Here is a 26,913-nt window from a genome sequence, read left to right on the forward strand (position 1 = left end):
GTCCAAGTGCTTGGATATTTCCACCACCCTGGTCAAAGATGGTCGAGCCAACTTGGCTGTATGAACATTCAGACTCTGCCCTCCCTTTGTAAAGAAGGCAAATGTTCCTGTATATTATCAATAGCCTTAAATTACAGTATATATTTATGCAAGGATAATTTGGCCTTGGGAAAGATATATTACAGGCTATGTATATAGAAATATCCATGTTAGATAGTAACTTCTCATCCAGTAATCACACTTTGAGTGAATGGAGCTCAGCTGCCTAAGGCTGATAGATTGTTGGGGGAAGTGAGGTCAAAAACCTACAGCCTCTTGCTATACAGTCTGAAGGGACAAATTAAATTGTATACCCAACCCCTCACTGTATCTAAACCTGTACAGGTAATCAGTTTCAAATTGATGTTTTTAAAGTGAGACTGAATTTTTTCAAGTGGCTTTTCTTTACAAGTGCTAGATACCATTTTTGTGAGTTTTCACTTAAGACAGCTGCATGGAAAATAAGCTTGGTATTTCTAAAATTAGATGTGAACTTCTGTACAGAAAACTAGCCAAGTACATTAAAGCCCATGCACAGGCCTTCTAGTGTGTGTTCTCTTGGTTTCTTCTTAAGTGTGCATTGAAATTCTACCTGTGAAAAATAGATCAAATATTCTCATGCTAAAAACACTGAATCGTCATCATAATGTCACATCAGACTGTCATGGTTCGTAACTGCTTTTTATCAATTCATTAACATAAATAGTTCTTAGTTGAAAAGGGCTGCTACTGTCAAAGTAACATTTTTATAAATGTTACCGCTAGTCAGCTGAATAGTGACTGGACAAAGAGTAGGTGTCTGTCTTTGGAAACAGCTGTGGGCTTCTAAGCTGCTCCCTTTTGCTAGCAATGATAAAATAACTGTAAACCATCTACAACTGTCTTGTAATCTGAGGAGAGGATAAAAGGAGGCACGGAGATACTTTTAACAATAAACCTGATTTGTATCTAGAACTTGTAAAAATGAAAGAGACAGCACAGCAATACAGAAAGGCAAAGGTATCTGTGGCCCAGAAATTTTCCTCTAGGCAACCATTTCAGACACTTGGGAAGAGTGTTGCCAGGAGCATCACCACTATAGTGTGGGACTTAACCAATTTGACATGAGGTCTGGGCTTAGATCCATCCAGAGAAAATGTTATAACATCTCTATTTTGTATTCATCCACACCAGTCAGGGTCACTGGATCAGCAGTAGCTTTTTAAGAAAAGATATGAGTGATATTACCCCAGCAGTGTAGACAGCTGGCTCTTGTTCATCTGATAAATATCCTTGCTTCACTGAATCAGTGAAAATTTCTTATAGGATTTTAATCTGAGCCAGCTGTCCTATACAAAGACATCCCTCACCCTCTGCATATCCCTGTGAGCAATCCATGCTCCTTGCCTGTTCCAGTAACACAATGAACTCTACTCTTATTTCTAAACAAACTTGTAAGGATAGATTTAGACCCGTACACATGCTATGTGTAGAACCAGGAAAAAATTTCTTATTTTATTTCAAAACCATCTAAGAGGAGGAGAGATTCTACATGTTGGATGGAAGGAATGGACACTATGGAGATTTTTTTTCCCCAATATGGTTGTTAAATGCTTAAAATAAATTTAAGAGAGTCTGCAGTTAAATAATGATCTTTTAAAAAAAATCAAGATCTGTATCATCCATTATTAAAGTTGAAATTACTTATAAAACAACATACATGTGTCTAATAACAGAATTTCTGGGCTACTTACGTAATATGTGCCATGATATCCCTCACTTGGCCTCATCTCGCTTTCAGGAATTTGCATTTTTGACACAGTATGGAGGTTAAACCAGTCAGAATCTTGATGTCTCACCAAGAATATCAGAGAGTGAATATTTCAATTGCAGGTCAGCAGCTTACTTTGTAAGCATGGAACATCACATGGTGGCAACACCTAGAACTGACTTCAGATGGCATGTAGGTAGATGCCTGTAACAGTCTTTTTACAGTAAAACTGTATTTTATGTAACTATTTTTCTGTAATCCAGTTGTTTATTTGTAATTTTCAACTAGAAACTGTTGATTTAGCTTTCCAGATACAAAAGTCCTCATAGTATTGCTATTGCCTCTAAGCCACCAGTATGTTTTTCCCTTCCCTCAACCACCATTTTGAAAGAAATAATTTCGCAGTTTCATGGAGCAGGAACAGTTGAGACAATCACTTTATGCAGCTAAATTTATTCTCAGAACAGATTACATTAAATATGGAGAAGTGGTCAACAGCAGGGAAAATTGTCTTTTTTGTTGTCAGTCATGTACTTTTTTATGTAAGACTGGGCTCTGCTAATAAACAGTGTTGTGTTTCCTTCTGTCTTACTGTTGTTAAATCAAACCTGCATGGGCTGACGGGACAGCACACGTGGCAATGTGTTAATTAATGTGCCCAAGAAAGGAGTAACGCATTCAGGGGTAATGCTGAAATGCTGTGTCCATACTGGCTCTTGAAATGAGAATGTTCTCTTTTCCATGGGTGATGTACTAACACTTCTAGATTCCATGGTAAATGTTCTAGGAAATGCTTGATAAAATTAAGAAATGTAGAACCCTTAGTGACAGCACTGGTGTGAGCTATTAGATACTCCACAATTTTTGTTCCTCTGCCACTGAAGGGCATAATATTTCTGTAGGTACAAGTGACTCTGCACAGGAAGTATATCACTAAACCTTGTTTTACTGTGAATGGATTCTATTTTATTCCTATGCTATTTTTGTCATTCCCAGTTAGCCACCCTGTAGGTGGCCTCCATAGCCTTGCATCTCCCACACCTCCTTGCTCCCCTGTAAATGAAACAGTAAGTGGCTTAAATAAAACCTACAGCCAGCACTACAGATTTCAAAAGAAAGGCTTTTATCCATTAGTCATTGACTGTGAATATCAATCTCCTTGCTTCTGCAAGGGGGTGTGTTAATGACATGACTGACTGACACGTGATGCCTCTAACTTACTACTTGCATTGAAAAAAACTACGACATTAGCTTTGCTTTACATGATTCTTCTACAGACCTCAATAAAAATGTGACTATAAATAATTACAAAGCCTGCCTTTTTTAGGCAACCTATAATATACAGAGTGGAGAATGTTACAAGAACACATCCAGTAAAGACAATACACCAACATAATAAAGCGGGATATTTCAGTAAAAATAGAATAAATAAAATAAAAATATTTTAAGCTGTATTTAACAGGTCAAGTTAGAATATGGCATCAGACATACAAGGCATAGTGAACATGGCTGCCAGCCTACAGAATCACTAGGTATTATAAAAAATGCATAGATAACTGAAGGGTTGCTATAACATCAACTAGAACAGTTGCAGTTGCTCAAAAACACACACACACACACCTCATACATACATTTTTTGGCCATGGTAAAAAGAGTGTCTGAATATATTGTGAAAAAAAAGATAATAGGCTTTGCAATATTAGGCTCTGATTCTGCAAACACCTGGGTGTATATTAAATCTTTCGGAGAATTAGGAGCTCTACTGAAGCAAAAAGGCCACATATAGTCAAATCATCAAGAACACTACTTAAATATTTGCAAAATCAAAAGCATTTTGTTAACAGACATAAACCTCTTAAAACATACACTGGCGAGTGATGTACAGCTTTTCAAATACCCTTCTGTCTTCTCCTCAGCCCTGCCTGCAGTTGCATCCATTGCCAATGAAAGCTAACCAGATGTTCCTAGCCTTGACAACACGGATGTAGAACCTTTACACTGCTGTTTGCTAAGGGTTGGTTTAGTTGAGTCTGGATCTCTCTTGGGGAGAATCAGCACGGTGCAGATGCAATGAAAAAATTTAATTATACTGTTTAAATTTAATTCACTGCTGTACAACAGTTGCCAATCCCAAATCATGATGTTGTCAGCAGGAACTTTAAAAAGATACTGTCAAAGCATTTCATTTAAAATAAAATAAAATGTGAATCACTAGCACAATGACAAACAAGGAAACTTTTATCTCTTAACTTCACAATCCTACCTAAGGGTACCTGTTAGCCACCACAGTTTGAGAGCAGTTATCCCTGGAAATATTCAGGACCAGGTTGGATGGACAACGCTGTCTGGTGAAAAGTGCCCTCCAAAAGGGTTTGGAACAAGACGGCCTTTGAGGTCTCTTCCAAACCAAACAGTTCTGTGATTCCGTGCTAGGAAGTGAGTTTTACACTGCTCCTAGCAGGGTGACTGGGATCAGGATGGAAACTACAGAAGCTATATGTAAGCTGCCATCCCCATGCTTTGTGATCTGGCTCCGTGGTCAGTTCCAGCACAGGTACTGCTGAAGGGGGTGGGTTTGTTTGCACCCCCTCCGCTCCAGCTCTCCCTGTGTACTCAGCACAAGCAGGTTCTCCAGCTGGACAGGCAATGAGGTGGTGCAAAGGTGGTGGCAAGAGCGTGAGCCTTGAGAGGGGAAACAGTTGCTTCAGTGCCTGAGGTGCAGAATGTGGTCATGAAGAGATCTGAGATCCGTAGAGGATCAGCTCTTCAGAGGGTATTGTTGAAAGCTAAATTTAATTACAATAGTTGCATAGCCAGCCTTCACCTGACACTTGCTCATACATCACACTGAGTTTAGTAATGATTTTCCTGCATTTTTCAGTGCAGAAATTTCTTGAATCATCATTATTTTCCTGTTATGTTCCTAAGTTACTTCCCCAGGTGTGGTCATTAATTTCTTGAAACAAGGTAATAAAAAAGAAAATAGTTTGTTTATAACAGTCTCTTGCATATTAAAATAAAAAAAGAGTTACTGTAACAAGAACTTTGCCAGTGGTCCTTTATCACAAGATTTGCAGACCTGGGAGACAGTTACAGTTTGGAACCTAGCTATAAATGGAGGCAAACATTTTTAACACTAAACATACTTAATGTTCCATTTCCAAAATCTGTACCAATCTGCAGGTTTAGACAGAAGATGACAAAGGAAGAGACTGAAGATGTATGACTGCATTTCAAAATCAGCCTGAGGTACAATTTTGAGGGCAATGCTGGGCTGATTTTGAGGGTCTGCAGGTGTGTAAAGCAAATCAATTAGATGAAGCCTTTGGAGCAAAAGAAGTGAAATCCAATTGAACTACCTGAAACACTACCCTGTTAAAAAACAACTATCTTCTTATTTTGTTACAAGAGCATAAAAAGTAAAATAAATTTCAGGAAGTTCTGTAAATAACAAGAAATGTAATTGTTCTTCTTCTGGCATGCTAAGTATTCAGCAACAAACTCGGAGGGGAAGGGGGAATTATGCAACCAGACACTGAACTGAACATTTCATCAAACACTTGTATAGAAAAGGTATGGAATAGTGTAGTCTCTATAACAGTTGTAAGAGAATAAATTCACTAACTACTACTTCTTATTCCTGATTGGTTTGAGCCCTCCATCAAACAAACTATTTTTGATGAATTAATGATAGATTTAGGAGAATAAATTTAACAGCCGTTGAATTTGTATATTTAAAGCTTAAAAGCTTCAGTGGATCACCCTGCAATTCAATTACTGAAAACACTTCTGGTTTTTTTATCATTGGTTTGGTTTTAAACAAAATTCTTCTGTAAGACCGTAATGTGTAACCAGAAGCTGACATAATGACACTATGATTCAAAAACATCTCAGGGAGATGTTAAAGTAGTTGCTAGACCAATGCTGACAAACAATTTAAAACTAACAGGTGCAGTGCTGAAAAAAATAAAACTTGGTATTTAATCTACAGTAATTCAATGGTAGCTAATACTTGGTACCTATTCCAGTGTTGAAAACAGAGCAAAGTGCTGTAGGATTTAAGATTGGTTTATGACAAATCCAGCTCAAGAAGGTGAAATTTTTAACTCAGGCATCATTCACTCCAAGGACTTTAGCATGAGTTCACTGGGAGGGACGTGGCCATATTCTCTTTTTTCTGTGAGTTTAGGTAACGTTCATGTATTTACAATCAAACAGACCTTCCATTGCCCATGATGTAACTCACTGACAGCAAAAAAATTATTCATGCTTCTTTTCATATCACGGGATGGTGGCAGGAAGGAGAGAACATGCTTGTGTAACATTGTTCTGATAGGGGTAAATTCTTTGAAGAGAAAGCATCAGCAACTGAAATGGAAGGTCAGACATCGTCCGCTCATTTGCCTCAGTGTAGCTACTGCTATCTTCAGTCAAATGGTAGGAGAATCTTCTCTCTGAAGCAGCTATGGCATCTCAGGGACCGGACGTTTCTGTTTCAAAGTGTCAATGAGAGACAAGACTCCTCTTTTTACGTTGGTTGTAACTCTTCTGGTCACCGAGTCTGCAGGTGGTGGGGGTGGCCGAACTTTCTGTGAAGGAGGTCTGGCTACCAAGCACTTCTGATACCGTAACTGCAACAAAGCAAAGCCACCCTGTAATCATTACTGCATCCAGTAACTTCACTGACCATTTTAAATACACTTATAGTATTTTCTCATTAAATATAGTCAAACATCTGCTTTGGCTGTGACAAAAAAGCTCAGCTGAAATTAATGAAGTTAAATTGGTCTGTCAATGTTTGGGCAGAAACTGTCCATTAGCGCACAACAAATATGGGTACAAAACTATATAAATACCCATTTGAAAACTGAAAGGTAAGTTTTCTGGGTTCAGTTACTCTTGAAAAAGGATTATTTTCTGGATTTCATAATATGACTCCAAGCAAATTGCTTTTTTGGCATTAGATAATTTATGTAGTGAAAGAAAAGATTTCTAATTTACATAGGTGTTGCAGAGGTTAAGAGAGAAAATAATTAAAGGGGCACTGTTCACTAAGCTGGTGCTTCAAACACTAAAATGTTTGGATTTTAATTGATTAAATATATAATAATATTAATTCCTATTTCTATCTTTCTTTTCTCTGTCTTGAAATTAATATAATTACAAATTTGAAAAAATGCTAATTTAGGGAGGCAGTGAAAATCTAAAGTGCTATTAGATGCCTGTGGAGAAGGTCACTTACCATACAAGCAGCCTGAACAGCCTCTGATACATTGCCTGCATTTGGTTCACACCAAAAAACATGGCACTCAAAGTGCTGGTTTCCCGTGTCCATAATGAAGGCGAACGTGTGGATGTCCTTGCCGACTCCCATGAAGGACAGGAACCGCACACGACACTCCACCATGACCTCCTCTTCATTCTGCTCATCAACCAAAGGGTTGATCATTACTACTGGATACTCTGGAACTTTCAATTTTGATTAAATGGGAGGATATCCTGATACAGTGTTGTAATTCCTTCTTATCTGTCTGCTTGAACCAAGCATGCTCAGGCCTGGGCTGGATCTCCCCTTCTAGGTTGTCACTGAGGCTTCAAGCATCACCACAAACTTTTAAAATGTTGTGCATTTTGGAAGCTGCTTGTTTTGTGAATAAACCAACAACATGGGTATAATGACTCCAAAATATGCTCCACTATCACTGGAATGTTATAGAGATGTTGGTTTAGTATCTCATCAAAAGATATATATAAAATACAGTGTTAGTAAGTCTCACAGTATTAAGCTCTATGGAAAATGCTCTTCATTTTCTTCTGTAACACAGATTTTTACATTACTCTTGGCTTCCATAGCAAGAGTAAGGCAAATGCAGTTTGGAATTTAGGACTGCTACTACTTTGGGTTTAACATACAACATTTTAGGCTCAAAATTCCAAGGAAGGAAAACACTGAATTTAATTATCTAATGAATATTTATAATAATTTATTTCTGAGAACATGCTTGGAATGATAAATAAAACCGAAGCTGATATGAGCAGTAAGAGCCTCTGCAGATTCTGGAAAGAAATAAAATGCAAAATAAGCAAATGAATTTTAGTTTAAATTAACTCTACTAGCTTTTCTGTGTTCCTGGTTTTCAACATTAATATAATTTTAATTGTGTTTTAAACAACACAGTCTGCCTTACTCTTTCATTGATGACTGTGACAGTAGCATCAGCAACGTTCATGGTAACTGGCAACCAGTCATCTTTGCTAGAGGAAGCCATTAGACTTTCAATGGCACTGTTCAGAGTATCCATTCCTAAAAGAGAATAAAATGAAATACTGAAAAATAGTTTATATAAAAAAATAACAGATTTTTTTATCTTCACACAGCAGTATAGAAAACAGATTGTTTTGGATTCCCTATTAAAATTAATTTGATAATAGAAGAAGGTATTATGAAGTTGTATTTCTCCATCTGGAAGACCAAAGCAGGTGCCTCTGGCTTACAAAAAAAACCAGGATAGCATCTTGTTTAGCTTTTGTACTGTTTCAGTTCTTTAGGGTCCTTCTAATTAGTAGCAGAGCTCATATTCAGAGAAAGCTGTAGAAAGAAACTCTGCCTTCTTGGCAGCTCCCAGAATACTCTGTTTGCCAAACAAATGTTCATGTGATGCCCTGAATATTAGATGTCTTCATGTCTGATTCATGTGACTGAAACAGAAGAGGTACTACCCTCCAAAAATCATGCACTGGCACTTGATGAGCCATTAGAGCTTAAGCAAGGTACTTTGGAATTCACTTAAATGTTACATACCCACAGGTTTTGCTACAGGTAGCATGCCCAGGTACTGGACGTGAAACTTCTGTACCAGTTCTGTCTTTGGTGTTGGGAAATCTACTGCATGGGAACAAAAGTCAATTTCTATTATTCAGCATTCACAGCAGAAAAAAAGCACTTTTATTTCATCAATAACATAAAACTGTTTACCCATTAATTGTACTCAGAAGGTATTGCATCGATTTAAAGACATTTTTATTCCTTCTAACAAGAACAAGTCTCAATAATTTCTAAAGGAATTTTTGGTCTATGCTAAGAATAAAATCACATTATAGTGCTGGCATATTAAAACACAGCAAATATGGGTCTGTGAGATGTACAGACCTAAGTTTCACTGCAACAACTATGTAAAATCTGTAATCTTCTTTAATACCGTCCTTGCTAGTATGTTAGACACTGTCTCCAAGTAATCAACACTTCTGCTTGAACAGTACACATTACACAGACCATTGCACAAGCTGATGTATGGATTAGGAGTAAGATATTCAGTACAAACTGGTGGATCTAGAGGCCTATAATTTGCTGTAAAGCTAATGCAAAGTATATTTGTTCTCCTGGAATAGTTTCAAAACAGCAGCTACTAAGATATGACAAATAATAGCACACAAAGGCAACTTCCTTCTACCATGCAGTAAAGTGTGCAACAGCTGGATGACAACCCACTTGCACCCTTGCCTCAGAAGTTGCTAAAATAGATGCTGAAACTTAGGAGGAGTACTCCTATGGCACTTCTGAATCCAAGTGAGTAACTGGAGTATATTCTGGTTTTAAGGAAGATTTGGCTAACTGGTGCAGTCTCAAGTCAGGAGGTATTTTGATTTGAAAAAGACAATTTCCTGAATAGTCACAAGTAAGTACGACTGTGTTTGAAACACTTGCATTTCAAAATAAAAGAGGAACCGTACAAGTTGACATAACTGAGCAGGACTCCATAACTGTCACCATAACCAAGAAAAACACTTAAAGTAATACAGGAACAGATCACAATCAGTCAGATACATTAATTATAGATTAATGATATAATAGATTATATTACAGATACATCAGGAATACACTCCTGACTTCTCCACCCAACATGCTCCACTTTTGTCAAAACCTGCATCAGAAACAAAACCTATCTAAACCAGGACCATCCTGAGGATACTAGCTGTAACACACAGTACCTTGCAGAGGAACATCAAGGGTGACATTTGTCCTGTCTTGCAATGAGCTGCAAGCCATAGCTTTAGCATTTTTCCGTTCAGCCATAATCTAAAGAAGAGGGTTTAAAGACACATTTAAAAAAAATATAGTACAGCAGCAACTACAATCTACTCCTTTTACAACCCTATTTCTGAAATCTGAAATAAGTCAGAGGGTACATGACTAAGCAGGTTATTCTTCTTAAATAACAATTTAACAGTTAATAATTTTAACAGTTAGCAACTATTTTCCTCTGGGTCCTGCAGGATAATATCATTGAATAGCACCATTCAAACAAGGTCTGATTTATTTATGGAATTTAACATCATTGTTTATTATTAACTGAACCTCTGTCTTCTTTTTCCATTTTGAACCTGCAGCTTCTTTATTATTCAGGAAAGCCTTTGGCCTCTATATACACTTGTCAAATCAAAAGCACATCTCATCCTCCTCAAATCTAAATGCCCAGTCTCCCATAATTACCATCCGTTTGCATTCTTTCCCTTACAAATTCTCTACACTGTTTCTCGTTGCCAGTTATATAAACAAAACTAACACTGCATACAACTGCTGATTACATGTATAAGGCTCAGGGACCTCTGAACAGACAAATGCAGCTGATTTTAAATCCACTTGCCTTTGAGCAGATTTCGTGTAAACTTGTGGCAATGGCTTTTGCAGGTGTGTCACATCGAAACACATGACATTTCAGAATTCTGGTGTCTTTGTCTCTTGCCACATAAGCAAAGTCTCTGTGTAAACAAGATAAATGGACACATTAGAAACATGCAAAACATTAAAATCAGTTATATTTCCAAAACTGCAAGTCCTACTTCAGCTTAACAGGTGTAGATCTCAGCTCTCAAGGTATAAAATACATACCTTTGACAAAGCAGGTCTACAAATGTAGTAAACTGCTTACCCATGAAACATATATCTAATCTATTTAATTCAAATGCTTAATCTATATAATTCAAAAGCTCATTATGGTTTCCTAACCATGCAACTTACTCAAATTACAACCTGTAATTTCAAATGAAATTGTAAATAAACAGCAAAATTTACTCAAATATGTTACTGAAGATGAAGTAGAGAGAGAATTACATATTAAGACAGAAACCATATGCAGCTCTTAACTGCTAAAAAACCCCAAGAAACAGCATACAACACTGTAGCCAGAGAAAAATCATATTTCAAAGGACTGTATAAAGTGTTTAAAATATGCAGATAGTAATTAGAGATCCAGTTGCATAAGGGAGATGTGAACCTGCTGAGCTTTGCTCACACTAATTGCCCTAAATTTCTGACCTTATTTTTTCAAAAGTTAAATAAAGCTGCCCTACAAAAGGGATTTTTGCACTGTACTGGCTAGTCACCACAGCACAGGACAGCTTTCTAGCATGGATGAAGGAAGTGCCATGAGTAGGTGCATTTGTTCTCAGGCTGCTTAAGAGTTGGAGCTCTTCTGAGACAGTCCAAGTGATACATACTGAGGCAGGGAGAAGCCTGGCTTTGCCCAGCTGCCATCCTTGCTATACCAGACCCTCTCTTCGCTGGTCTTGCACCTCTGCTTTTTCATGTCCTGCAAGCAACCACAGCTCATTCCTAGTTTGTGACCCTCTTGCTACCTTCAGATTTCTCTGGGACTTTGCTCCAGCCTTTTATGCCTGAAGTCTCTTTTTGGTGTCTTTCTATTTTACATATAAATAATTACCAGCAAAGCTCTCAGTGGTGAAGAGATAGGAGGGATATTCCTAAGCCACAGACCTAGTATAGACTAAAATATTTCTGTATATAAAAGTCTGTAAATACTCTGAGCAGAGTTTAATGTAGCAGGGATGGTCAATTTTAAAATTCATTTTAAATGCTCCATAAATTGAAGAATTTTACACTGAATCTATCCAGGGAGAATCAGAGACTGTGGCAAATGGATTGCTGGCCTTCCTGCTCTGTACAAGATACAGACACTATCCTGCAGTTAAGTACTGTGCCTGTAACTAATTGAATGGCACATTTTGGTCTTCATGAGCCCTTGCAATATAAGGGCTGCTCAGTAACACGTACAGGTGGTTGCTCCATCTAAGTGCTTTGCAACCTGAAGCCTGATGAATAATATTTTGAAAAACCCAAGCCACACAAACCCATCAGAGCATGAGATGTGAAAGCAATTCCACATGACAGAACCCAGCAGAAACACAGTGAGGCTGGGGGCCCCTCTCCATCTCACTGCATCCCAGCCTGCCATGGCACACATTAGGGCACAGCAGGGACAGGAGGCAGCGGGGCAGCACATTCCACCTGAACCTTTCCTGCATGGAGAATGCAGCCCATGGGCTGCACTGGCTGTCTCTGGCTGCAGCACTGCCCTGCCAGCATGTGAGACACAGGCATCCTTTAGGACAGTTTTACCCAACTGAGGGTGACCTGCAGGAAAAATCACAAAGCCACAATCCAGGAAGGTGCTGTCTATTACAGAAGATGCCCCAAGGCTTCCTCCCCAAGTCCCTTGGCTTTTTGGCATGTTGTTTCCTTTTTCTGCACTGCAAGATGCTGAGTCTCAGCTGGAATCTTGCTCCTGGAAAAAGACTGATGCTTTTGGCTCATCTGGACATGTGCCAAGCCTTGCATTACAATGGTTTCCTCCTCACTTAACTCATCAAAAGCAGGCTGAAGACTTCTAGCTGGACTCCAAGAGAAGAGGGTATGGATCACCTGTAGCCTTTGAAAAACTAGCAGCTAAGGGGAAAAACATGAAACAAGGTGCCATATAAAAATCCCATGGGATTGGTGGTGGGTGCTGGGAGGGAGCTGCCAGGACCACCTGGCCTGCACCTCAGTACTGCAGTGCTGCATGCAAGGCTTCTGTCCTGCCCCTGAAGCACTTGGTCCTGCAGCTTCTGTAAATATTTCTGCTTGTAATGGTAGGCAATCATAAACAAGGCTGTGTAACACAATTACAGAATTGTAACTGTGTTACACACAATTACAGAAGAAAATGACACAACAGCCAGTAGAGCAGTTTCAAGTACTGAGAGCTAATAAAACCCTGGTGGTGGTGTTGCAGCCTCACACACTAGAGTTTCACTTTAAGGACCTGAACAGCTTGACTAAAGTAATGCAGCTAATCACATTCATGGATTGTGAATATACATAAAGCTTTAGATGATCAGGGCCTGCATCTACTGAGACAAATATGAAATGTGAATTCTTCTAATACTGTGGTACCTCATCATACTCAACCCTGCCAGCACCATTTGTTTTCAAATCATCAATCAACATTAGCACACAAACCATCCTTCCCCCTTCTGGCAGTGCACAGGCAGTACCACTGATGCCATGAATTCATGGAAATCACCTAGATGCTTGCATGGGCGGCCCTACACGGCAGCCCAGCAGCCAAGACCTGGAGATGGGTACTGGCTGGTGGCAGCTGGCTCCCCCACTGCCAGCAGGAGCCTTGCAGCCTTGCTTCAGGCATTTCTAGGCATCCAGAAAACAGAGCTCTATGGTTTGTCTTGGAGAAGAAAGGCATGGCTTTCTGAGGATTTCAGAGTATCTGCTTCCTACAGCAACAATAAAACTTAGGAAAAGTTTTGTGTTTCCCTACATAGGACCACAATGGAACAGCTTCTTTTTTGTCCAAAGCCTTGAATCCCAAGTACGGCAGGAGATCAGTCTCCGATTCTTCCTCCACTTCAGATCCCTTCTGGGCTGCTTCATCTATAAACCTTCATTTGACTGCAGCTCACTCGAAGCTGATTAGCATTTAAGTGAGATTTATGTGCAACACGCCCCTGGGATAATGAAGAAGCCTGAGCAACGTGTTTGCAATAGAAATTTACAGAAAAGGGCAAATGCCTCCTCTCTTACAACTCCCCTATCTTTACATTCTGCTAGGAAAACAAGGAAAAAAATGAATTAAAAAGCCATTACAAAGCCCACAGCTGGATAGAGAGCCAGCACAGGGTTAACATCACATCTCATCCAGCTGGATCAGTCTCTGGCTCCATAGGGTGTGTGCGCACATGAAATCAGCAGGATCTGAATGACAGCTCCTTGTAAAATTTCATTCCATGTCAGTGGGGAGAGCAGCAAGGTGTTTAGTGGGAGAATGATGTTGCAAACAAAGCTGTATACTCTTGAAATTTTATAACACAAGTGCAACACTTCAGTTGATACAGGATTATAGAGAAGTACTGCACAGAAGGTAATTTTAAATTTTTAAAAATCATTTGCACACTACATCATCCACTAATAACTTCCCAGTAATAGGAATCGGATATAAATCAGTATTCTGGACAAAAGCTAGAAAAACAAAAAAATAGATAAGAATTACTTTGTGCTAGAGTGGGCAAGACTGGTTCTGCTGAACAGTTGAAATTTATAGTAATTTATTTTGAAGAAATACAGAACTAGAGAAAGACATTTTAAAAAGCAATTTTGAGAGTTGAAAAGACAATGTAAGGTGCTAAGTAGAAGGGAATTAAATTTCTATTTGCACTTTTACTCTCTTTAATTGGCAAATGCCTACAGTCATTGACTAAACCTTAGATAATCATACCTATTTAACACCTGGCTAAGCATTACTTAGCTGCTCAACCTTGGATGAATATAATCACATTAAAAGCAATTTATGCTAATGCTGTCCTGTTTGAGTAGCAGTTATAACCATTTGCCACTATTAGGCTAAAGTCCTAGGAGGCATCCCAATTAAGTACAGCCTAGAAGAGGAGCACATCCTCCATTACCTTCTCACATTAAACTTATTTCTTCAAAATACAGTAGAAGAATGTAGAATTGCATGAATCCTTTTTGGTTAAAAACCCTTGACATTCTAGCCTTAAAGTATGAAATAAAATTTTTTACTCTTCTCAATAAAATTAAATTGCTGCTATTTAAAACATCTACATTAAAATGATACACATGCAGGAAAATGTACATTTCCTTCCAGATTTATGTATTACAAATTGTAACAAGAATCCTTGAACCACAAAAATATATTCTCTGGGTTTGTTTTAAAATTGAAATTCACTGAAACTCTTGATTGAAATTCATTCAGAGTAGCCCACAGGAGGTGATTCCTCTGTACTGTGCACAGACTTCTGTAACTGCAGGGTCAGGGAACAGATACCCCAGGCTGTGGGGAAGCCGTCTCCTGAGTCTGCAACTTCCAGACTTCACTGTGCTTTCCTGCAAACAGCTCACCAGAGACTTATGAAAGCAGGAAACATAAAAGGGAGAGCAGCCACCTCTATGGCAGAGCAGGGTCAGAGGCACCTGGCCGAGGGCTGTCATTCACTGTCACGACTTGGATGTCCGTGGAGCAGAGAAGGAAAAAGCAAGAGAAGGGAGAGGAGGCACGGGGTAAAAGCAGGTAAATATAATGCCATCAAGACCATCCTTAGGTGGGGTTTTTCCACGACACACAAATATTCTAATATCATGAATGGCAGAGAAGATGAGGTACAGGAAACCCTGCAGTAATATGTATGTTAGAAATTATAGATCCTCTGGGTTAACATCTCAGGCTTTTTATCCAGGCTTCTTGTTCACATAGAAGAAAGGAGAATGTTTTATGGCTGAATTAATGTTTGTGACTCTGTTCAGTTCACTTGTCTTTTTATTATAGTCCCACCAAGGAACTTGCAAAGTTAGGGAGAAAAATCCAAAGATAAGAAAACGATAACTAGATGATACAAGCAGCATTCACAAACACTGCAAAAATCTGTTTGTAAAAGCTTTACTGAGGACCTTTCAACTACCAAGTACCAGACAGATACTGAGTGAAACCACTGCTTCCCTTCCACCTGCTTCAAATGAAACTCATAGCCCCTTCTCCAGGTGAATATACACCCAACACTTCGGAATCAAATCCTAGAGGAGGAAGAAAAATAACTATTCCCAAGACCCTTCTCCTTCCCATTTCTGTTATACAGTAATAACCACATGTATCCTTCTCTCCTCAGTGATTAGAGCTGGAAGTGATGTGGGGGAGAAAGATTTTTCCCTGTGTTTCTGACAGTTGCTGGAAATCCTAAACACCCATTAAAACCTTCCATTTTCCTTCACTTCAAGCGCTTCACCTCACAGCGTTCCTCCACCTCTTTAGCTACTCTCCAGCTACAGCACACTTGGCCACCGTGACATTACCCTGGTGATGAATTTTGGATCCAAGTAGTTAAAAAGAAGAGGGAGGGAGACTTTTAGGAGACTTTTCTTATTTCAGTTTTCACACAATTTAAAAATTTATTTCCTTGCAGCAAAACATCAGTTCTGCATTTTAATAAATTCTCCTCAAATGGTCCGGCATTGACAGAGTGTAGCTTGTTTTTCTAATTCAAGCATGAAGTTTGTAGGGTAAATTATCCCCTGCTGAAAGGCTGTTTGCTTCATTCCTCGATAATGTCACTTGCTAACTCTGAAGGAGGAGCTATGGCTACTTTGTGTGATTCTCAGAGGCTTTAATCTGGCAGCCCTAAAACTCCCAGCTGCCGGTTTTTCTTTGATGTCTTATCATCGCCACAGTTCTGTGTGCTTCCAAAATTTGTTCAAACCCTCTCAGAGCTGATATGTCTGATACACAGCTCAGCCCTTCAGAGCCTAGCACTTCCAAGCCTGCAGCATTTGCATGACTTTCACTCCAATTTCCTTCCTGCAGCCTGATGCTTATGCAGCTGCAAAAGCTGGTTCCAGATGGGCTTTCAGGGTCTCAGTGCTGCCTGCCACCTCTTCCTGTGCCCAGGCGACAGGAGCCCTGTCAGCCTCACCCCCACTGCCTCACTAGCATGCAGGGTGGCTCCGAGACGTTACAAAGCATTTCCCTCTCTATTACCAAGGGTTTATTCTATACCTGCAAAGGGTCACAGGTTTGCATCAACTGGAGTCATGTCAAAGTGCAATTGTCCAGATCCATGAGCTCTGTTAGCACAGTGACAACAGTACAGATTGTTCAGCTTAAATGTATGGCCCACGTTGGTCCTCCTTCCCTGCCTCACCTCACAATCACGTGGCCAAAGCACCACCATCATGACAAGGAGGACAGTCTGTCACATGTGCCATGGTCACCACCAAGGGGGTGCCCTGGGAACAGAGCTCCTGTAGGACTGGCAGCCCAAGGAGGCCCAGATACCAGTATGTGACATCCAGCTGGGGCCTGGGGGTCAGACAGGGCTTGCTGCTGCTCACCAACTGCTAGACAGGCATGGCAAACTCAAAAGTCAATCGGTAGCTTAGACCTCTGCTTGTTTTATAGATGGATTTAACAAAAGACAGAACTTCTGGGATAGATCGTATGGAAAACCACTGGCCACTGACTTGGTCAACACAGATTTTTCAGGGTATAATGTTGGTATTTTCCTTGACTACTTCACAATAATTTTGAAATGTGCATGGGCAGGGGACTGCCTTCCTACCCTTGTGCAGCAGTTTTCAAAGAAAAGGCACATAAATGAGGTCCTTTGTCAAGGCCATTATAGTTGCTGCTTTTCCCTGGAAGCATTGTAAAGTGGTGGTTTAACTCCTCAGGATGGCCAGCATGATGAATCCTGAATTCCCATTAAGTAAATGAATGTGTTATTATGCCTATGAACCTCTGAACAGCCTCTTTGCAGCAGTTCCTGTAAATTTGACCTTGAGAAATTAGTATTTAGATATTTTTGACAATGCTTCTGTCTTCCAGATCTAAGTGGAAGACATGGGGTTTTGTTTAAAAGGAATATTTAAAGATTTAATAAAGAAATACATCAAGTTGAGATGCTCAAAGCTCTATAACAGACTTAAGACAGAAGACTACAGCAGAATAGTTAATTTCTCCAGTGTGATTTGTTTTATAAGCAAGGCTTCCTAGTTCTCCTTTGTTCTTTATTACTCACACAGAGAACACAGCACAGTGTGCACAGACACTACACACGAATCTGCTTGAAGCACACTTTTGCCAGTGCTAGGCTAGAAGGATCATTGCTCTCCACATGCATGAAACCTACATTAGACTGCAAAACCATAATCAAGAAAGTTCAAATATTTCCCTAGGCCAACACTGCCTGAAGAATTGATTAAAAAAAAGTCAGGCCTGGAAACCATTCTCATTACATTCCACAAAGCAAACATGAGGAATGGTCTGCATCTCTAAACCACATTCCTTCCACCCAGTCCCACTTACAAGATTTAGCAATTTAGAAGAGCAAACAACCCCCAAATCTCATCTGAGGGATGCAATTCTATTGCTAAGAGCCTTTGGAGTGGCTGCAGCCCTTGTGCTGCAAAGCACCTGACTACAATGCCTTAGTGTCTGTGCTGCCATGAAACAGGAAGCATTGTAGAGAATTCCAAACGATCCCTTTGTACATCCAAACAAATCAAACAGACTGGGGACAACTTTTCTTCAAACTTAAAATACAGGCAAGCAATCCAGACGGACTGGAAACAAATACCAAAATATAAAATAAACATTTGCTTTTTCAAACCTTGCTAAACTTAGCTCTGGAATCCCCTGCTCTCAGGATCATGTTTTTTCAATTTTTAAAATAAAAGCTGAGATTTTAACACTGTCTTGCATTTTAGATTCCAGAAAACATCATCATCTGAATTTAATCCCAAGACCAGAAGCAAATACTAAGACCCACTGCACCTCATGATTTTAAACTGTTCTATTATTAGAGGGTTTGAGGCCTGAGGAAAAAAAAAAATCCCCAAAACAATCAACAGCCAGTATCAGTTGGACAATTCTGTTAAGAGCAAATTGAAAAGGTGACAGATATGAGTTTACTCACTTAAGCTGAGCTTCTGTTCACTGATACAAGCAAACTAATACAACATTTTTCAGTGCACGCCGGAAGGATAAACACACAAATGGAAAAACAAAAATAATTTACCTTTCTCTGAATCCAGGGAAGCATGAAGAAACAGAAAGAGCAAGTTAGAAAGCACTCAAGCAGACAGAGCTCCAGCATATGATAAGAGAGGGTAGCTGAAAAGTGCTGTACATGTAACATACACTGTTTGTTTGTAGCACAGCGTATCTAAGCATACGGCCACTATTTCCTCCCGACACCTTTTTTTTCATTGAATCTTGTTGCTCTGAAGTTTGTATTTTTGGAAACATGCAATGAAGCCAACAGGCATCAGCTGAATTCAGAGAAGCAGTGCAGACATATCAACAGTGGGAGGTAATAATGCTTAAAATACCATACAGAAGTCTGGGAAGTAGTATGCAGAAAGTATAAATAGACACAGAAAGTGCATGAACCTTCCTTCTTCCAAAATAACGCTTTCTATAGCAGACACTGACAAAAGAAACAAGAATAATTCTTCAGGTTGTGCAAACCTTACACTGTTTAAACTCAAAGAGTAGAAGGCAGGTTGTGCAAACTTTACATTGCTTAAACTCAAAGAGAAGAAAGATTGTCATCGGTTTTTTAAAAGCCTCTTCCAAAAGCTCATGCCCCAGGGTCACCTGGGGTGCTCTGAAAGTTGCACCCTGAAGAAGTGACAGCTTGGGCAACAACCTTCCATGAGCACTGAACTGAAGCCAGGATGTATAAAGTCATCACACACCATTTGTAAAACACTTCAGCAACCACTAACTTTGGTATGACTTAACCAACATCCCTTTCCCACAGGAGAAGGCAGACAGGAGAGGCACAAGCTTCCCTGGCTGGCGGCTGTCCCCTCCCTGTCCCCAGACCTGCTCTGCCTGCCTCCTGGAGGCCTGGAGGAGGCTCCCTGCAGGTGCTGGCACCTCTCACAGCCTGCTGCCCTCCAGGTCACGGCAGCCACCAGGAAACCCCAGCAGGGAGAGCTGCCCCGACACGGGTGTGTGCTTCTGGAACTTGTCCTGCGAGGCAAGCACAGCTCCCTGGGATGTTACCACAAAGGGCTGGCTGGGCTGGGGAAGGATGTGGTGCTGTTGCCTGATTCTCTGCACCTCTCCTTAAACACTGGACATCACTGTGTGCAAGGCATAGTGTCTCTGCAGGGATAAGGGCCATTCTCAGGAGAGCTACTTAGTCCTGCTCTCCCACTCCTGCCTCCTGCATGCACCTCACAACTTCCCTTTTTTAAGAAGGGCTTATCTCTAGTGAGCATCTGAGCATGGTTCATGCATTGTGTGCAAAAATGTGGGACCCTACATCATTCCAGCTTGTAACGGACTCTTGGGAAAAAAAAAAAAGAAAAAAAAAGGAGTGGAAAAATCATCATGTAACAAGTAATGAGGCTAGGAATAAAGTCAGAGCACACTGAAGGGAAGGGATCCAATTCCCATTAGATATCTCATGTCAGCAAGCTTACAGCAATTGATCTGTTGCTTAGAAATGGCTTAGTGAATAGATCTGGAATAAACATAAGTTGTCTAAGGCAGGTTCTAGCTAAACCTGGATATGGTTCCCTAATGCATCTGTGCAAAATGGATGTGTATGCATGCAACTAGAGATTTAATTTTTTCTCCTATTGAGATGAAACCTCTCCTGTTGCACTTTGTATCCGCTATCCCTTGTAATAATCTCCATGTGGCTCCTTGTGATGAACAGGAATTCACTGCAACAACCTCTCCATGGACATGTCAGAGCTCCATCACAGGAGGGTTTCACTTGACAGGGTGCTAGACTACTTCATTTAGGCTCTCCTTCCCATAAATGGCTGGATCAGATGGTCTTTTCATATTCCTTCCAATCTGGGCTGTTCTATGGTTCTATGAAAGCAGCCAAGTTGGAAAAATTATCTGTATTTACAAATGTAATGGACTTTCACAACAGAAGCATGAAACTTAGCTTTGTTGTAAAGAGGAAACACATGGTGTTCTGCTCCACTCCTGTCATACACTGACATAGGAGTTTCCCCTTTTCAATATCCAGTGGTGACCAGTGTGGATCTCCCCAGGCAAAACCCCACTCACTCCTTTGCTTCAGCTCCACGGGCTTTCTACTGGGCTTTGCAGAATCAGCATGCACTTCAGGTATTGCTAACATTTTATAAAACAAAGGGTTAAAATCTCAACACTGCAAATATTGGAAGTCTTTCAAACCTAAACACTGTTGATACTATATGCCAGTGTCAATATGAAAATCAGAATTGAAAAAGTAGAATCATTTTCACTTTCTGAGAAAAGTGTTTCTAAGTAGTAGTAAAACTTCCTTTGTCCATTAATCACTGACTTTATATGAAGTAGACAAACAGAGATTTCCATCTCTCAAAAAAACATTATACTGGAGAAACTGTCCTGTAACTTAGACACAACATACTGGGGGGAGGACAGGAAAAGGAATGCCTTGGAGACACAAAACATGACCTGCTGGATCAAACTCTGAAAGGGAGATCTGTTAATTCCCCAATTGTTATGCAAGATACAACTGGACAGAACAATCACCACTGCAGCTGCTAGACCAGAGAAAAGAGCACTGAAGGAAATTCAGGAAGGTGAGAGAAAAACAAGCACTTGGGCTGCTGGACTTTCTCAGGCAGGAAAAATGAGTGGGGCCTTGGCTGCCGTGGCATGCATATGAATCAGGGGAGGCTACCTCCTGCTTCGAACCAGTTAATTACAGCTTTGCAATTAACCCAACAACTTCTCATAGAGTGCCTTGTAATACGTTAATTATTTTCATTAAAAAGACTATTTTCCTATATTCTCTTTATGTTCTAGTAGCTCAAATATGGTTGAATAATTTACCTTTAAACTTAAATAAACACATTTTTAAAAAACTGCCCCAAGGCTAAAAAGTAGATACAGAAAGTTTCAGTTCAAGTGGCAGATTTTGCTGATTGCTCCAAGTGCCAGAAATACTGCAAGAGCAGCTGCACAAGTGCTTCGGTGGGGTGCCCTACACATCCCTTTCCAAGCGGACTGAGTTAAAACGGGTCAAGCCAGAGCCTGCCAATAACCTGGGAAGACAATCCCCCGAAAATTGTGTCAGGGCTGCTACACAGGATTTGAGATTCATTTCTGAGGGGAAAAGGCCAAGACCAAGAAAAACAGCCCATGACCTTCCAGCCTGCAGAGGTGTGAGAAAGGACCCCCCCTCCTGGAGCAAAGCCTGAGAGGACACTGCCTTCCAGGGAAAGTGGTAACAGTCTCTTCCTCCCCATCACTTCTGCCAGGCTCACTTATTCCAGGTTTTTTTCTGATTATTGCCTTTAGGGACACTGATCCCCACTTTCCTCCAGAGTCCCCAGGCCCAGGGATGCAGTGGAGGCAGCAGACTTGTAGAGTGCTGTAAGTGATGGGGCACTGCTTGAGTGCAAGACCATTCCTTGTTTCAATGCCAGGTTTTGTTCATCAGGGACTGATGCAAATCCTGGGGGCTGACACTGATGTGCAGTGCCCACCCCACAAGCAGAAGGGTGATGGAGATTTCACTGAGAGGTAAATAAACATCCTTTGACATGGTACTCATGAGGCTCTATCTGCACTTCTACATGCAAGTTTGGGCTCAGCAATCTGTGGAGAGTGACAAACTGGAGTGAGCCCCGCCATGGGCAACCAAGGCTGTAGGAGCCATGCTTGTTCAGCCTGGAGATGAGGTGGGCTTGTTTAGCCTGGGGACAAGGAAATGGGAGAGGGTCTAATGAATGTGTCCTACTTGATCATGGGAGGGTTTAAAAAATAGAGCAAACCCCAGTCTCTTTGCCAAGAGTGGGTAAACCCAGAGATATATACTCTAAGAGGCAGTGCACTCTGCTCTTGGAGTGTTCTGAAGTGGCTCTGAGGTAATCCTGAACCCTGCCCAGGTGTGGGCAGGAGGCTGCTCTGGCTGACCTGTTGCAGTCTGTTCCAGGGCAACTTTTTTCCCCTGGCTCTGTAACAGAAACACCTGCAAGCACAGATCTGAGATGTCGGCACTGATGGACATGGTGATGCTGTGTTTATGCAAATGACCAACCTATGGGACTGTCTCAAGAGGGAAGAAGGAAGCTGGCAGGGATGAAACAACATGCCCAAGAGCCTCAGCAGCAGGTGTCCCACACATCCAACCCTGTGGCAGGGACAGGAGGAGCTGTCCTGGGTTCCAAATACTCCACAGTAGCTCCTGTTGTGTCTTCTGCTTCAACTGTAAGACTACAATGGGATGGAGAGCAAATCACACCAAAACACCTGACAGGTTTTAATTTTGTCACCTCCAAAACAGTATTTAAGGATCAAGGTGATGTTCTCATGCTTGGATGATGTTTTAGCGTGGCTCTGCACTGCACATAAACCTGGGAAAGTGTCAGGAGTTTAATCCCCTGTACCTGGCAGAGATCTACAGCCCAAGCATTTGTGACTGATGCATTCAGCTAACTTTGTGAAGACACGGTTAACACTTCACTCCTCTTCATTCCTGTAGCTTGCCCTGGAGCCTGGCATACTGCAACTTCCTCAGTTGACTTTTTTAAGCAGACCAGAAAAAAAAAGGCTGCCATGTGTTAACTATACGATAAAGAGCTACAAAAGTCTGCCCTGCAACTTCCATGGTCCTTCAGCATTTTCACATGGGACTACACAGACCAGCAGCAGCCCTGACCATCTCTCGTCTTAAGAGATAACAACCGGTTGAAATGCTTTTGCTGTCAACTACCATACAGATTTAATGGAGTAAAACATATTTAACTTGATTAAAAATTACAGTCCATTGCATGAACCTTTCATCTTTATTTACAGTTACAAGTATTTGCCTAAGCACATCCTCTGAGGCACAGAAGAGGCCCTATTCTGGTTCTCTAATTTGTAATTACAAAGTCTAGTAGCACTTAATGCAACAAAATCCCTATGTAAAATGTAGTTACACCTCAACAACACAACATGAAAAAGTAAAGGAAACAACCTTCATTTCTGTGCATTTGAAAGCCTCCTGTTGCTTACAGAATGATTATGTCTTTCACTTTTGTATGCCATAAGAGAAATATATTTTTTTAATGAAAGGAAAATAGCTGTGGTTTGTAATTTTTTCTAAGAGTCTGATAGCTTTTTAAGAGTTATTATGTTTGTTTATTTTGTTTTGTTTGTTTGCATGTGGGTTTTTAATTTTTGTTTTGGTTTGTTTGTTTGTTGTTTGGTTTTGTTTGTTTTTATTTTTAAGTAGTCCTTAAGCCTTTTGTCTCCCAACAAGTATTGAAATTGCAGACTATTCCAGCAGACTGGTCTTCAGTTTCTGGGTCCCTGCCACCACCAGGATGGAGACTGAGTAGAATTACAACTAATGCTTTCTGCATGAATCCCCTGTTCATTGTGGGCCAGATTGTGCCATCAATTTTTCAGCAATTCTCCACTGGTAGCAAAGAAGAGCTCTGCTTAAAAATGGATGGCTTGATCTGGCATTCTGTTGCTAATTATAAATTATGAAGCCTACTATAACCTAATCAGATTCTATTTTTAAAATAAAAAAAAATAGGCACCCTGACAAATCCATGTTTTGTAAAGACTAAATTTGACTCTTAAAACTAGAAGAGTTTGTTTTCTTTGTTTTCAAGTACAGACCTTCTGAATCAGTAGGCCCCACTTACTGGAGCTTTTGCTATTTTGTCAGGTATCAGTGTGACATCTAGCCATGAAACTATGAAAGTTTCATAGTTTGGTATCTGACACCCAAGCTTAGTTCCTTGTTATTCTTAAATCCTCTGCATAAATAAGCAACCTCAGGTCATTTTGCCATTCCTTCAGGGCTTCCCTCATCTGCACACACTCAGTGACTGAAAACCTGAGAAGAAAGAGCGGGTGCACTTAGAGCCCCCTAAAGCACATGGCCACCTCAGGTGCCTCCTCTCCTGATGTAAACCAGCAACATCTTCCAAAATACGCTGCAGATATTTCCCTCTCATGAGGACGTGTTGGCTTGTTAGGGAAAACAAACACATTTCTGGAAGCACAAAAAGAATGTCAAACAGCAGGCCACCTTTCCCCCAAATCACTAGAGCACCAGTCAAGATGGATTGGTTGGATATTCCCAGGCAATCAGCAGCAGGACAAGAGGACACTGTCTTAAGCTGCACCAGGGGGGCTTTAGGTCAGACATTAAGGAAGAATTTCTCCCCAGAAAGGGTGACTGGGCATTGGAATGGGCAGCCCAGAGAGGTGGTGGAGTCACCATCCCTGGAGGTGTTTAAGGAAAGCCTGGACGTGGCACTCAGTGCCATGGTCTGGTTGGAAAGCTGGTGCTGGGTCATAGCTTGGACTTCTTGATCTCAGAGGTCTTTTCCAATCTTATTGTTTCTGTGATCTGTGATATAAGAATTTCTGGTTCAAATTATTAAACAATTACTAAATTAAACCATAAAAGTATTTCCAATTAAAAAAAAAATCTTAAAATGTATAAAGAAGATTTTAATATCACATCAACATCAAAATACTACAAAAAAAAATAAAAGGTTATGTTGTTTCATTTGGCAGACACCAATAAAAGTTCTGGGACATGCCAGTTATTTTCTAATAGGTGGAACTGAAACAGAACACTTTTTACTGACTTGATACCCCTGATCTAGACCTGTTAAATTTCCGAGCTGACCTATATTAACTTGATCAAGAGAATAAGGCTATCACAGCAAATTTAAGCTTTACAGTGCAGTTGAATCAATACTAACACTCTCATATCAACTCTATAGAACTTTTGTCCACTGTAACAGTTTTACTTCATGTCATGAAATACAGGAAACTGTGAATGATGAATCAGAAAGCCTTGCTGGATTTCCAACAGGCTGCAACAATACAAGAAATACCACAGACCTTCAATACACACCTTGATTGTCTAAAATACTAATTGGTTTGTTCTCCATCTGTATTATAACTGATCTTTGTTTAAAATTCCTTCATAGAAAGGGTTTATGTATATACACCCACATGTTGTAAAAGGGAAAACTAACCAGTACTTAAAAAAACAACAAAAACACCAACCAACCAACCAAAAACCCTTAAAAAATTATAACTGGTATTATATAAGAAAACCCCACTATGTTTCCCTTTCTCTCTTTTAAATTCTTATGAAAATAAATAGGCCACTTTTTACTGAGAAATGCTCCAGGGCTAAATAATGTTCTTTTCCTCACTCACAAGTTCTTATAATTACATTAACCACAAAGCAACAGCTACAAGAACATAATTAAAGCCATAGTTTTAAAAGATGAAACATATCATGTACTCCCCTCATAAACTCAGATATCCTTTAAGAAAGCAAAAATTACTGCACAGAACAGGGAGAGCAATGAGGCTCCATAACATGCAAGAAACCTAACTGAAGAGTGAAGCTGCTGAGTTTAAAGAAAAAGACAAATGTGCTTGTCTCTCTTCCTTCCCCATGCACCCAGCATAATAAGGATTCAAAGCTATATATCAATTAACAAATCAATGCAATTTCTCCTGCTGCAATTTCTTTCTAAATTCAGATAGGATTAAGCAAGCACAGAGACCTCAAGGCAATAGATTACATTTAATCATGAAGTTTCCTCTTCTGTCAAAAGAGCTGCTAGCCATTTCCCTTCAACTAAATATATTTAACATGCATGTATACCCACATATAGTGCAATACTTTTGCCATTAAAGATGTTCATGTCTTTTGAAGATTTACACAGATTGCTCAATCTTCATTGTCAATTATGGGCTGAAAAAAGAAAGACCAGGCTGTCTAGCTAGAAGTTAGCTGGGAATTAGCCATAAATAATTATACAGGTGGTGTACGTTGGGAAAGAAAACAGAGCTTTCTGTGCTTTAGCAAATGAGGTCTCTGCTGTTCTTAACTGCAGCATCTTTTCATATATTAACACGGCATTAACAGGAAAAACAAATTATGATCAGCCTCCACAGAATCAGGCTGGTCAGTATGCAGTCAGTAACCAGTCAGTTTAGGAACATGTAATTCTGAGCTGAACACAGTCCCCCAAACCCATTAATCATCAGGATCCATAGTTAGCTTATTGCTCTAATGAGCAACATCTGAAGGGATAAAGGCGAGGGAGAACAGCATCCAGCACTTACCGCTCAGCGCCCAGCCCAGCATTTCTGCTACAGCGCTCTCCTGAAGCTTGTTAAGTGTCAGCTCTTGGAGAAAAGAAATCTGACTTGCCTTTGTCACACTAGGAGCTGTAATTTGCCTTGCAGGCATCCACACAGTAGCTTTAGACTAACAGACCGCAGCTTTGAAAATACAGCTCCAGA

The 26,913-nt window shown here is 40.2% G+C and overlaps 1 protein-coding gene across 9 annotated transcripts in view; it reads right to left on the minus strand.

Moving 5' to 3' along the window:
* Window positions 1–632: 632 nt before the first annotated feature.
* Window positions 633–26,913, minus strand: part of APBB2 (amyloid beta precursor protein binding family B member 2) — a 161,947-nt gene continuing 135,666 nt past the window's right edge. For 8 of the 9 annotated variants that reach the window (XM_084204888.1, XM_084204894.1, XM_084204890.1 and 5 more), the window contains 6 exons: window positions 10,435–10,549; window positions 9,779–9,866; window positions 8,592–8,675; window positions 7,978–8,093; window positions 7,032–7,211; window positions 633–6,420 (listed from right to left, as the gene is read on the minus strand). In XM_084204888.1, coding sequence (XP_084061014.1) covers window positions 6,253–6,420; window positions 7,032–7,211; window positions 7,978–8,093; window positions 8,592–8,675; window positions 9,779–9,866; window positions 10,435–10,549 — 751 coding nt within the window. In that variant the 3' untranslated portion in view covers window positions 633–6,252. Of the gene's footprint in view, window positions 6,421–7,031; window positions 7,212–7,977; window positions 8,094–8,591; window positions 8,676–9,778; window positions 9,867–10,434; window positions 10,550–18,667; window positions 18,826–26,913 lie in introns of those variants that run through there. The other variant, XM_084204895.1, reaches the window with a different exon arrangement.

The sequence above is a fragment of the Fringilla coelebs genome (assembly GCF_963513975.1).
Source record: "Fringilla coelebs genome assembly, chromosome: 4".
NCBI classification, from domain to species: domain Eukaryota; kingdom Metazoa; phylum Chordata; class Aves; order Passeriformes; family Fringillidae; genus Fringilla; species Fringilla coelebs.